General features: G+C 34.2%; 1 protein-coding gene across 1 annotated transcript in view; it reads left to right on the top strand.

The window, feature by feature from the left end:
* STAG1 (stromal antigen 1) overlaps positions 1-14,346 on the top strand; it is a 402,316-nt gene that overhangs the window by 253,293 nt on the left and 134,677 nt on the right. Inside the window, exons 8-9 of the mRNA XM_030330452.2 lie at positions 3,584-3,735; positions 5,706-5,779. Coding sequence (XP_030186312.1) covers positions 3,584-3,735; positions 5,706-5,779 — 226 coding nt within the window. The remainder of the gene's footprint in view (positions 1-3,583; positions 3,736-5,705; positions 5,780-14,346) is intronic.

Genomic DNA, 14,346 nt, shown 5'->3' with positions numbered 1-14,346 from the left:
GCTTTCTAATTACCCTTGTCTTTTCTTTTGATCTTATTTTCCTACATTATAATCTATAATTTTTTTTTTAGCTAAATCTTCAGAACCTCTCTACCTATTGGTTAACACTTTACTTCACGCCACCATTGTTGTACTGAGTTGCTGAAAGCCAACAACTTGAGAATCATTATTCCAAACTTTTGGCAAAATATTTTCAGCTCCTAGTGTTCTCCTATTTAGTCTTCCTTCTTCCACTTTTACTCTTCTATAATCTGTTGGCACAGCGGTTTTAAATGCAAATCAAACTATTTCTCACCCATACCATATTTTCTGGTGGGTCTTATCTGCTTTAGATTTAATTCCTGAGTTCTGACTAGATTCTAGTAGAACTCTTGTAAACTGGTCTCTTGATTTCTTTCTTACTCTCATCTCTTGCCTCTGTTTCTGTGCTTCAGCCACATTAAATACCTTGCTCTTTTATGAGTGCCCTCTTCATAACAATTTATCTTATAACCTTTGGACTCCTTTTCCCTGGAACAATGTTCTGTCATATAATCATATACTCATCCCTTCACTTAATGGTCAAATGTGAACTCTGCAGAGAGGCCTTCTTGCCTGTGACTACCCTTTTTACCATACTTTTTAAAAAAATTCTGTATTTTTCATTATAGATTTTTTATTAACTGGCATACTTTTTTCGTTTGTATATTCTGTATTAGTTTATTATGTTCACTAACTTAGAATGTAATAGGGGCGCCTGGGTGGCGCAGTCGGTTAAGCGTCCGACTTCAGCCAGGTCACGATCTCGCGGTCCGTGAGTTCGAGCCCCGCGTCAGGCTCTGGGCTGATGGCTCAGAGCCTGGAGCCTGCTTCCGATTCTGTGTCTCCCTCTCTCTCTGCGCCTCCCCCATTCATGCTCTGTCTCTCTCTGTCCCAAAAATAAATAAACGTTGAAAAAAAATTAAAAAAAAAAAAAGAATGTAATAACCATGAAGATAGATACTCTAATTCACTTCTGTACTTCTAGTTTGTAGTAGAATAGTGGTTACGTACATACTGGATTGATAGGTGAATGAGGAAGCACTAAATAAGTTTTTATTAAACTCTGTGGTATTAAGGCTAGTTTTTTAATTACCAGTCTTTCACAAGCTAATACTTCTGTAAAATGCAAGCAAATGAATTATATGTTTCTTAGTGTCATATTATTAGTCAGTAGACATACAATCATTGTCAGATTGTTAAGAAAATTTCTAAAAACTTACTTTCGAATTGTACTGATAATCAACTGTGAATAAACCATTTGTGGTCAGCACCTATTTGCAGACCATACTATGAGTAGCACAGCATTAAAACAGGTTTGCCCTTCTATACCCAGTAGTTAAAATTTGAAGGCTAAATGAAGTATTCTTCTCTTCGGTAAACAAGGAGAAACTACTTCATAGCCAGTGTCACAGAACCAGGCTGAATTCCTGTAGGATTATTAATTTATAAAATAATTCCTTTAGTAATACCAGTGAAATTTAATTAGTGCTCACTCTATGTAGGAATGAGTGTTTTTCCCTGGACTCAGACATCACAGTCCCCATGTTATGTATGTGTCATTAAATTAGCAGTCTCTCAGTAGCCATTTATTTGCTAATTGTTGGTAAATGAAATGAAAATTTCAGTTGAAATTTGTTTTACAGATGAATAAGCATTTTATCTCAGTAAATACTGTTATATCCTGTCTTTTTGTGAAAACATAGTGACCATTTTGCATTATGTTTATATGTCTAGGATGGGAAGAGGGTCATTACACAGTGGCAGTTGGCGTGTGGGATCTGGGTTCATAAGGAGATATGTAGCTAAAAGCAAAAATCATTAAATTGAAGAAAATTTATGTCTCAGCTTCCACTAAGGAATTCCATCCAGGGTTGGTGTTAATTTTAAAGCTTTTTAACTCCTTGACATATAAGTCATTTTGTTTTGGGGACCTGGAGGTATATCCTGAATTAAAACTCCAAAGGGTATGATTTTGTATGCTCAGGACAAACTCTTATTACACTATTTTCCATGACTTTGGGCAGTGTGAATGCCCCAGATCCCCCTTTTCTTTGAGCTATTCTCCTTTTTTATACAGATTAATTTAAAAAGTACTTTTAGGGGTGCCTGGGTGGCTTAGTCGGTTAAGCATCCAACTTCGGCTCAGGTCATAATCTTGCACTTCATGAGTTAGAGCCCCACCTCTGGCTCTGTGCTGACAGCTAGGAGCCTGCAGCCTGCTTTGGATTCTGTCTCCCTCTCTCTCTTCCTCTCCCCGCTTGTGCTCTGTCTCTCTTTCTCTCTTTCAAAAATAAATAAACTTAAAAAAAAAAAGTACTTTTAACTTTCACAGTATCATCAGATACCCTGACAGTGTGTAAAATATTGTAAAATCACTAGCCTGTATTTTGAAACATGAGAATATTTCTCAACTTACGATTGTGAGACACTGTATCTTAGGAAAAAGTATTTTAATTAAATGTATTTCTAAGTAGTCACTAACTTAAATATATTTGTTTACATCTTGTCTTATATTTTAGCTTAAAGGCAGCAATCACTATTAACATGGAGTTGCCAAAAAGCAGACAGAGTTTCAGGTTAACATTATATATATAGTGTGTGTGTGTGTGTGTGTGTGCGCGCGCGCGCGCGCACGCGTGCATATAGATAATAGATGTGTTTAAAGGGAAATCATAAGTTTTAAGAGACATGCATGCTCCTATATAGTTATGGATGTTTGCCGATAAGTGGATCAGTATTCCAAAACATTGATCAGTTCATTTTTTAAAACTGCACATTCGTTCATACTTGCAGATGAATAAATAACCTAGAAAGAAAAAAAAGGAAGTTTTTTTTTACCAGCACAAATTCTTAGTCCTTTGTCAGTATTTTTCTACACTATCAATAATGAAAATAAATATGAGTAGAGAAAAGTTTAAGGTTTGTGTTATACCTGTTTTTCAGATGACTTGAAACACAAGTTTGAAAATATTTAAAGATTTGCAAATCCAAGTGAACATTTAAAAGTACATTAACACTGTGAGGAAAATAGGTCAATCAGAAGTTCATGGGGTACATTTTTGATTAATGAGTTTGGTAGGATCTGTATTTCAGGGTTTGGGAGCTAGGCTATTCACTGAGAACAAACCATCTTTGTGGGTAAGGGCCGTGAATTGATTGTAAATATCTAAGCCATCTTTGAAGTGTCTAAAGGTATTAAAGATGCAATTGTATACACAGAACTCATGGGCAGGAGAAAAACCTAACATGCATGTTTGAAGGTTGGGAAGAGGGGGTGTTAAATTCTTCCTGCTGCTAATTAGGATGGAGCTGATTTTAAGGAGGAAAATGTTGTGAACTAAGCTATAGAGACACTAAGGCACAGCAAATTATGTTGCAGCCTAAGACCGTGACTTTATTTCTATAAAGTTAAGTTTTCTTTTTTTAATTTGTTATGCCGGAGTTGTAAAAACATAGAAACTGACTAGTTTGTTTCCTTCACCCATTTCCATTATACATTTGTTATCTTACGGATGAAAATCTGATTAATAGGTGAAAACCGTAATCTTCCTTTATTTCATAGCCATGAAGCTCATGACTGCGTTGGTGAATGTTGCCTTAAACCTCAGTATTCATCAGGATAACACACAAAGACAATATGAAGCTGAGAGAAATAAAATGATTGGGAAGAGAGCCAATGAAAGGTTGGAGTTACTTCTTCAGAAACGCAAAGAGGTAAGTTTCATACTATCTTAAGGTATGTGTGATTTTGTTTTTTGTTTGTTTGTTTTTGATGGGGCTGCGTGTGGCTATGTGTGTGAGAGAGAGACAGAGGGACAGAGGGAGGGAGCAAGTGTGTTGTATGTTTTTTAAATTATTTATTTAAGTCAGATGTGTGATCTCAAGGTTTCAAATTAAACTGGAATGTTTAGCCATTGATTATCTGAGTGCTGTCTGATGGCTGAAGAGAATCATAAAACAATCCTATGTTTGAAAGAAGGTAATCTAGGGGTCAGGTAACTCAGAAAGATTATCATCAGGCTGTGAATTCAGAAAGCATAATAAATAGTATGGTCACAGCTGGGTGCTAGCAAAGCTGCCCTTCTAGAAGGAAGCCAAAGACTACTTATTAGCTGATGAATAAGGCATTCCTATAAATAAGATTGGTCTCAGTTTTACACTGCAATTTTCATGTATGTGTGTATATATATATATATATATATATATATATATATATATATCTTGAAAGTGTTTTAAACTGGGTTTTTAGTAGGTAATATTTTTATTTGCCCAATAGGAAATCAAATTTTAAATATACAGTATTTTAACTTGAAAACAGAATAATATCACATTGCTACAAATAAATTACTGATGAATAATGGGTTATAACAGGCAACACGAAACGCAAACTAATTTTAAATTATTACCCATGCTGTATTAGGGTGCTAGCTGGGGCTGCTATAACAGATACCAACACAGACTAAGTGGCTTCAAGTTGAAGATGACTCTAGTTTCTCCATGACTTCCGTGTGTGTGTTTGTCTCTAAATTTCTGCTTTCTATAAAGACACCAATAATAATGGATTCAGGGCCCACCTTACTCTAGAATGACCCCATCTTAACTAATTACATCTGACACAATCCTATTTCCAAATAAGGTTTGAGGTACTGGGGCATTAGGACTTCAGCATATGAATTTCTGAGGAACACAGTTACAATCATATATAATATTTGAAATTTTGTGAAAGTAAATTTTGGAACTGTGCGTCAGTAAGTACTATTAACCAAACTGTATGCCTCTTATAAATTATATTTTTATATAATAAAACATAAAATAAAAAAATTATTTCAGTAAAACTGAAATAAAGCATACAGCAAAAGAGTAAGTCTGAAGGAATTTTATTCTCACACTCTTATATGTAATAAAAGCAAATTATTTCACTGAGTATTACTACACAAGAGATTATAATAAGAAATATCACTTGGAATGTAATTTTGTATAAGTGCTTTTGTTCCTCTTGAGCAGTAAATAAGCTCAAACTTTAACTATGATCAGTAGTATTTCCTGAATTTTATATCATTACTAGACTATTTTATTTTGTTGCTGCATTCTATGACTAATGGCGAGGATTGCTTCTATCTTCAATTATGCCTTCTGTATTGGGAACTTGGCCTAGCCTCAGTTATGGGCTAAACAGATGCAGAGTAATATTTGGATACTTTAGGTCAAATAGTAAGTTTCTTTTACAGTGGCAAATATGATCAAGGATGGCCTGTTACCAAGAGAGGCAAAACAAGCCAGGGGCCTGACTGTGTTGGAAGAGGTATAGAAATTGAGACTTCTTAAAAAGAAAGAAAGAAAGAAAGGAAGAAAGAAAGAAAGACAGAAAGACAGAAATTGAGGCTTCTTCTCAAAGCAGGTAGTATTTTGGATATTGGAATCTGGCCACATTTAGCCACATCACACTTTTGTTAGTTACTGTGTGTATGTATGTGTAAAGAGAGACAAAGAGTTCTGAAGTCAGTTTAGTAAAGCTCTTGAAGTAATGCAGTAGTACTGGTAATTTCAAACAAGTGATGCACAATAAGTGAAAAACAGGATTGATTATTATTCAGAATGGGAATAACTGGGAATTAAAAATAACTGGAACTGTTCATTTCAAATAAGATGATCAGGATTTAACTTTTTTTGTTTTTTCATTTCAGCTACAGGAAAACCAGGATGAAATTGAAAATATGATGAATTCTATTTTTAAGGGTATATTTGTTCATAGATACCGGTAAGGAATTTTAAAAATCACTTAGATTTTTAACTTAAATAATTTATTGCTTTTTTTGTAGTCCTAGGTAATTATAAAAATAGGAAACTCTCTATTTGTTTTGTTCTTTGGGAAACAGCTTTGGCTCTAAAAGCTAAATAAATGTCATACTACTGTTGTGGAAGAAATTGTTTTTTGTTTTTAAGTTTATTAGAAAAAGAGCACAAGTGGGGAAGGGGCAGGGAGAGAGTGAATCTAAAGCAGGCTCTGCACTGTCAGCATGGAGCCTAATGTGCGGCTCAAACCCACAAACCATGAGATCATGACTTGAGTCGTAACCAAGAGTCAGATGCTGCACCAACTGAGCCACCCAGGCACCCCTGTTGTGGAAGAAATTGTAACACTGCCATACTCTTTTAAATTCAGATCATATATTGTTAGAAGCATTCAGTATATTTGGATTTATACTGATGGAGTATTTATTAATAGGATATCATTAAATTAATGTGGCCTTAATAAGATGTGATTGTCTTGATATTTGAAAAAATTCAATGCCCTGCTTCCTGTCCTGTGATACTCATCTTGTTTCACGGTCAAATTAACCAGGAGTGTTTTAAAAATACATCTTTGAAGATGGGAGAAAAGTTGACAAAAAAAGGGCACCTCTGTAAATAATCAACAACTCTTCTTTACCTTCATCTATACACATGAAAATAGAACCAAAGTATTTTTGTCATGCTCCATTGCAAGCCAGTTTAGTCTTTCTGTGAAGTTTTTAATTGTTGACTACATTATTAAGTAGCATATTTCACAGAGAATTAATGAATCATCTACATTAACTTGCTACGTTCTTTTAGTTAGGCATGATGTATGTTTAGGTAGATAGACACAGATAATAGAAGCACTGTTTTTAGATAGATTTGAGACTTTTAATTGGCCAGTTAATTTAAAAAGTTAGTTAAAACAGGGAAATCCATTAAAAAAAAAGAAATGTAGTTTGATATTTTAACTTAAACGTCTTGTTTTAATTCAGAGTATGAAAAAGACGTTTGATCTTCTTGGTAATTTTTTTAATGCTTATTTATTTTGAGAGAGAACACGCCACGTGAGTGGGAGAGGGGCAGAGAGAGGGAAAGAGAGAAACCCATGCATAGCATGGAGCCTGATGTGAGGCTTAATCCCACAAACCATGAGATCATGACCTAAGCTGAAATCCAGGGTTGGTCACTCAACGGACTGAGCCACCCACACACCCCCTACCTTTTTTTTAAATCTTCTTGATATTTATACAAAGAAAAAGAAAACACTAACTTGAAAAGATATGCACTCCCATGTTAATTACAGCATTATTTATAATAACCAAGATATGAAAATAACCTATAGGTTGATGAATGGATAAAGAAATTTTATATATACAATGGAATATTTTCAGCCATTAAAAAATAATGAAATCTTGTAATTTGCAACAACATGGATGGACCTCAAGAACATTATGCTGAGTGAAATAACTCAAGCAGAGAAGGACAAATACTGTGGATTATATGTGGAATCTAAAAACAACGACAAACTCATAGATACAGAAAACAGATTGGTGGTTGCCAATGGGTGGATGGGGAAAATGGGTGAAGGGGGTCAAAAAGTAAAAAGGATAAAAAAAGATGAACTACTGAACAGCACCAGAAGTTAGCTTGCTGTTATCTAGTAATTTGTGACTATCTGCTGTAGTATTAGGAAATTTAGGCAAGTTTAATAAATTCGCACCTAACTTCTTGAATGAATAATAGAACTTTTAGAAGAAACCTGGAAGATTACAATGCACTGGGAAGGGGTATCTGGGGTGCTCAGTCAGTTAAGTGTCTGACTTGATTTCTGCTCAAGTCATGATCTCATGATTCATGAGATCGAGCCTTGTGTCAGGCTCTGTGCTGATAGCACAGAGCCTGCTTGGGATTCTCTCTCTCCCTCTCTCTCTGCCTCTTCTCTGCTCATGCTGTCTCAAAATAAATAAACCTTTTTTTTTTTTTTTTCTTTAACGCACTGGGAAAATGTGTTTAATAGCTGATTAAAAAAAGATACTGAGAGAGACTGTATAGCCTGATAGGGACACACATCCTGAAGTTGGAGATGTTTGGGATTTGGGGAACTAAACCAATCGATTAAAAAAAAAAAAAGAAAAGGAAAAAAGCCACCTGTCTTTTAAATAAACTTAAGAATAAGAAAACAAAATTATTTATATTTACTCACAAATTTACCATTTCCAGCTCTCCTCATTCCTGAGTTTCTCTGTTATTGCTTTACTTCTGCCTGTTTTATTTTTTTATATGAAAAACTCTTTATTTCACCAAAAAAAAAAAAAAAATAGGACCAAGGCCTTTAATTTCAGTATGGAATATTTGATTATAATTTCATATTCTCTTTTGTTCATAAACTACACATGTAGTAAGTTATGGAAAAGTTAATTTTTTAAAAAGCCAGAATTTCCAGGGGCGCCTGGGTGGCTCAGTCCGTTATGTGTCTGACTTAGGCTCAGGTCATGATCTCACAATTCGTAGGTTCAAGCCCCGCATTGAGCTCTGAACTGACAGCTTAGAGCCTGGAGCCTGCTTCAAATTCTGTCTCCCTCTTTCTCTGCCCCTCTTCCACTCATGCTCTGTCACTCTTTCTCTCAAAAATAAACATTAAAAAATTTTTAAAAAACAAGAATTTCCATATATTTGCCATGTAGTCTTTTTCTATTATAACTTTATAAAGGTATAATTAATGTAAAACAAATTACATGTTATATAATTTTTTATAAGACCTATATATTTGGTCCTTTGGAACTTTTAGTCATACCTGCCAACCACTGGAGGGCTGGGGGACTGAAGGTTGAATCAGCTGATGGCAGTGGCTTAGTCAGTCATGAATATTCAGTGAAACCTCCATAAAAATCCAAAGGACTGGTTCAGAGAGCTTGGTGAACACAAACAAAGTAACACACCTAGAATGGGCATGAAAGCTATGTGCCCTTTCTCCATACCTTGCCCCGTGTATATCTTCATCTGGCTCTTGATTCAAATCCTTTATCATATCCTTTAGTTAATTGGTTAACGTAATTGTTCCCCTGAGTTTTATGAGCTGCTCTTGCATATTAAAAGAATATAAAGAGGATGTGGTTGGAACCTCCAGTCTAATAGCCCATGGGTCACAAGCACAGGTAACAAAAAGCCTAGGGCTTATGATTGGCATTTGAAGTGGAGGATAGAGGACAATCTTGAAGGACTGAGCTCTTAACCTGTAGAGTCTGATGCTGTGTCCAGGTAGATAGTGTCAGAATTGAGCCGAATTCTCAGAAACCAGTAGGTATTGTTGGTGTGTGAGTGCGTGCAGGCAAAAACCCATGCCCCAAATTCAAATTGGGTCCAGGAACCCAAAAAGAGTTGGTGTCAGACACAGTTAAGTGCCTAAGTTTTGACATATATACACCTGTACAACTACCACAAGCAAGATAATGGAATATATCCATCATCCTCAAAAATTTTCTCTTGCCACTTTGTAATTCCTCCCTACCTCCCTTTCTTCCAGTCTTCCCCTGCTCCCCAGAATCAATCAATTATCAGTTTGCTAACTGTTTACCTTTTTTAGGATTTCATAGGAATGGAATTATACAGTATGTATTCCTGATTTTTGTTGTTGTTTTCATCTGACTTTTTTCACTAAGCCTAGTTAGTGTTCATAAGTTTCATGAGTTTTAATAAGTTTTTCACATATGCCTTTTATCAGATTGAGGAAATATCCCTTCTGTTCCTAGTTTTCTGAGACTTTTTATTAGAAATGAATCTTGGATTTTGTCAAATACTTTTCTACATCTGTGGAGGTTGGTATATATGGTTTTTCTTTTTTAAGACTGTTAATGTGAACTAAATTGGTTGATTTTATAATCTTAGCCTTAAATTCTTTGGCTAAAACCCACAGTCATGATAAATTTTTCTTTCTAAATAAATTTGCTAAAATTTTCCTAAGAATTATAGTTCTGTGTTCAAGAGAGATCTATATAGATCTTTTTTTAAATTTTTTTTCTTTTTAAATTTGAGAGAGAGAAGAGAGCATGTGCATCAACAAGGGGGAGGGGCATAGGGGCAGAAGGAGAGAGAGAATACCAAGTAGGCTCCACGCTCAGCACAGAGCCTGACACAGCGCTTGATCCCACAACCCTGGGATCATGATCTGAGCCAAAATCAAAAGTCAGACACTCAACCAACTAAGCCACCCAGGCTCCCCAAGAGAGATGTGTATCTCTTAACTTTTAATTTTATTGAATGTCTCTGACTGCTTTTGGTACTGTGGAAATGCTGGCTTTGTTGAATGAGTTGCAATGTGTTATCTCCTTTTTAATCATCTGGAAGAGTTTAATAATATATTTTTTTTTCACATAGGCATTATACCATTGGGACTGAGTGTTTTCTTTGTAGGGATGTCTTTAATTGCAAATTAAATTTCTTTAATAGATATAAGTCTTTTCAGTATCAAGAAAATGATACGTTGATCTGCGTTGTTGAATTATATTCAACAATTATCAGCATAAAGTTGTTCATAAAATATCATTGGTTTCACATCTCTCATACCGATTGTATTTATTTTTCTTAAAAAATAAGATTTTGGTTACATTGAACTCTATTATTTTTCTATTTTCTATCACATTGATTTCTGCAATTTTATTTATTTCCTTTTTCTGCTTACTTTGGGTTTCATTTACTCTGCTTTTTAGCTTCACAAGGTGGAAAGTGGGGTAATTGATTTGAGGCCTGTTTTCTAACAGTAGAGTTTACTGCTATAAATCTCTCTTAGTATTGCTTTAGCTGTATCCCCTAAATTTGGATATGTTGTGTTTCCATTTTCATTCAGCTCAAATACTTTCTAATTTCCTTTTTGACTTGTTTCCTTGACAAGAAGAAAGTATTTAGTTTACAAACATCTGAGAACTTTCTGTTATTGATTTCTAATTTAATTCCATTGTAGTCAGAGAACATACTTTGTGTAATTTGAATGCTTTCAAATTTATTGAGTTGTGTTTTATGACCCACAATATGGTCTATCTTAAGAAACGTTCTATTTACTCAGGAAAAATTACATACTGTGCTTTTGTTTTTAGGTCAAAATCTGTTAGTGTTGTTCAAGTAATTTCTATCCTTACTGATTTTCTGTCTGTTTATTCTAACCAATATTGAGAGGGTTTTTGTAGAAGTACTTTTGTATTCTTGATTCAAGTCCCTTATCACATAAATGGTTTGCAATTTTTTTTCTTGCCTGTGGCTTTGTTTTCATTTTCTTAATGATACCTTACCTTTTGAAGAGCAAAAGTATTCCATTTGAATGAAGTAATTTACTCACTTTTCTTCTGTGTACATGCTTTTGATATCTGTGAACATTTTTCCTAACCCCAAATTTTTTTCTGTGTTTTATTCTAGAAATTCAATAACTTAATCTTATAAGTTAAAATATATATACAGTTAACTATTAGTGTATTTTTTGGATATAAGGGTATAAGTCCACTTTTTACGTATAGATATTCATTTGTCCAAGCACCATTTGGTGAAATACTACCCTCCTCCAATTGAATTGCCTTGGAGCTTTTTTTCTTTTTTTAAGTAATCTGTACAACCAATGTGGGGCTCCAACTCATGACCCCCCAGATTAGGTTAAGAGTCCCATACTCTACTGACTAAACCAGCCAGGTACCCCTCCTTGGAGCTTTTCTTGAAAACTAAATGAACATGAATGCAAAGATTAATTTATGGATTTTTCTAATCTGTCCTTACACCCATACCATCTGTATTGATTAAAGCTTTGAGACATAATTGATGTAGGACCTGTAAGTTTAAGTTGTACAATGTGATGATTTGATTCACATATATGATGTGAAGTGATTACCACAGTAAGGTTACTTAACACCTCACTTGTCTCATGTAAGCACCTTCTTTGTGTGGTGGTGATTACATTTAAGATTTACTCTCTTAGCAACTTCCAAGTATGTAATAAATACAGCTTTGTTAACTATAGTCACAATGCTGTACATTAGATCTCTAGAACTTACTCATCTTATAACTGGAAGTTTGTACTCTTTGACCAACATATCTCCATTTCTGTCATTCCCCGGCCTCCAGCAACCACCATTCTACTCTATTTCTTTGAGTTTGGCTTATTTAGATTCCATGTATAAGATTCCATGCTTACTTGTCTTTTTTTAGAGTACCTTTAAAAAATTAGGTTGTGTTAAATCCTCCTACTTTGTTCTTTTTCAAAATTGTTGTGACAATTATAGATTTTTGTATTTCTGTGTAAATTTTAGAGTCAACATGTCAATTTTTAAAAAATTTGTATTTCTTAATTTTGAGAGAGAGAGAGAAAGAGACAGTGCAAGCAGGGGTGTGACAAAAGGAGAGCAAGAGAGAGAATCCAAGCAGCCTCTACGCTGTCAGCACAGATCCCAACACGGGGCTTGATCTCATGAACTGTGAGATCATGACCTGAGCCAAAACCAAGAGTCGGATGCTTAACCAACTGAGCCAGCTAGGTGCCCCCAGCTTGTCAATTTTTACATAAAAGCCTGCTGGAATTCTGATGGAGAATATGACTCTATAGACCAATGCAGAGAGAATTGCATTTTTCACATTTTGAATCTTCCAATCTATGAATATAGATTGTTATCTCCACTTGTTTAGATATTCTTTAATTTCTCTTGGCTGTTTTTCATGATTTTTCAAGTACAAATCTTACACTACTACTTTCATTAAATTTAGTTTAAGTGTTTTCATTTTTTATTCTATTGTAAATGAAATTGTTCTCTTAATTTCTATTCTAGAGTCTTCCTTACTAATGTATAAAAAATACAGGTGATTTTTTTTTTATTCCTTCAGAATTACAAGATACTTTCATTGTTCTATAGTCTTGAGATTTTGTTTGTTTTTGTAGATTATTTAGGATTTTCTACATAACATGTCATGTCATATGTGAATAAAGACCGTTTTAATTCCTACTTTCTATCTAAGTCTAAACATTTTCTATTTCTGTGTCTTTAATTTTTTTTTTTAACTTTATTGCACTGGCTATATAACTTCACTACAAAACTGGGTAAAAGTGGTAAGAGAGGATAGCTTTCCTTTTTTCCTAATCTTAAGGGAAAAACAGCCTTTAATGTCAGTAGCTATTAAGTTTTATATTGATACCCTTTAGTCAGATGAGGAAATTCCCTTGTAACTTTATTTCATATGTTGTTTTTATCATGATTGATTTTTTTTTTCTGTTTCAGTTAAGATGAAAATACAGACTTTTTCCTTTATTCTGCTAAGATAGTGCATTATATTAATTATATTAATTGATTTCCAGGTATTAGACCAATTTTGCATTCTGGTAAAAATTCTACATCATCCTGATACATAATCCTTTTACATGCTGCTGGATTCAGTTTGCTAATATTTTGTTAAGGATTTTTGTGTCTCCTCTCATAGCGGGGCATTAATCTGCTAACTGGCCTCATAGAATATCTGGGAAGTCTTCCCTTCTGCTCTGTTTTCTGAAAGAGTTTATGAAAGATTAGTATTATTTCTTTTTTATTAATTTGATAGATTTCACCAGTGAAGCCCTTTAAGCCTAGCTGGTATTTTTGGATGATGATTTTCATTTACTGATTAAATATCTTGTTACACATTTTTCCTGTTTGTTTTTTTTTTAACATTCATTCATTTTTGAGAGAGTGCGAGTGGGGGAGGGCAGAGAAAGAGGGAGACACAGAATCCAAAGCAGGCTCCAGGCTCTAAGCTGTCATCACAGAGCCCGATGCGGGGCTCAAACTTACAAACTATGAGATCATGACCTAAGCCAAAGTCAGAGGCTCAGCCGACTGAACCACCCAGGTGCCTCTGGTTTTTCTGTTTATTGATTCATTATAGTAATTTTTGTCTTTCAGACAGTATGTCCATTTCATGTATATTGCAGATTTGATGGCATAGTGTGGCTTTTGATAGATATTTCCTTGGAATCCTTTTTATTTCTGTAGGATTGGCAGTGATGCCTATTTGATTTTTGTTTGTTTTTGTATCTTCTTTCCTTTTTGTCTTAGTCTAGCTAAAGGTTTATCCATTTTACTGATCTTTTCAAAGATTGAACTTTTGGTTTCATTGACATTATTTATGTATTTTTTATTTCACTGATTTTTGCTTTATTCCTTATTTCCTTTCTGTCTGATTGCTTTCATTTTAATTTATTCATCTCTTTCTAGTTTCTTAAGGTAGAAACTGAGGTTACTGATCTTATATCCCTCTTCCTTTCTTATCTAGCCTTTTAAGCTATAAATTTCCCACAAAGCACTGCTTTAGTGACATAGCAGGATTTTTGATAATGATATATTTTAATTTTTATTCCATACAAATCATTTCCTTATTTCTGTATTGAGATTTCTTCTTTGACTCATGGGTTATTAAGTCTTTTGTTTAATTTTTAAATATTTGGAGATCTTCCATTAATTTCTATTATTAATTTCTAATTTAACTTTGTTGTGGTTATTAAACATACTTTAAGGGATTTCAATCATTTTACATTTAATGGGACTT

Source organism: Lynx canadensis, chromosome C2, assembly GCF_007474595.2.
Source record: "Lynx canadensis isolate LIC74 chromosome C2, mLynCan4.pri.v2, whole genome shotgun sequence".
NCBI lineage: Eukaryota > Metazoa > Chordata > Mammalia > Carnivora > Felidae > Lynx > Lynx canadensis.
The sequence above is the reverse complement of the archived record's forward strand: the minus strand, read 5'-3'. Positions and strand labels throughout refer to the sequence as shown.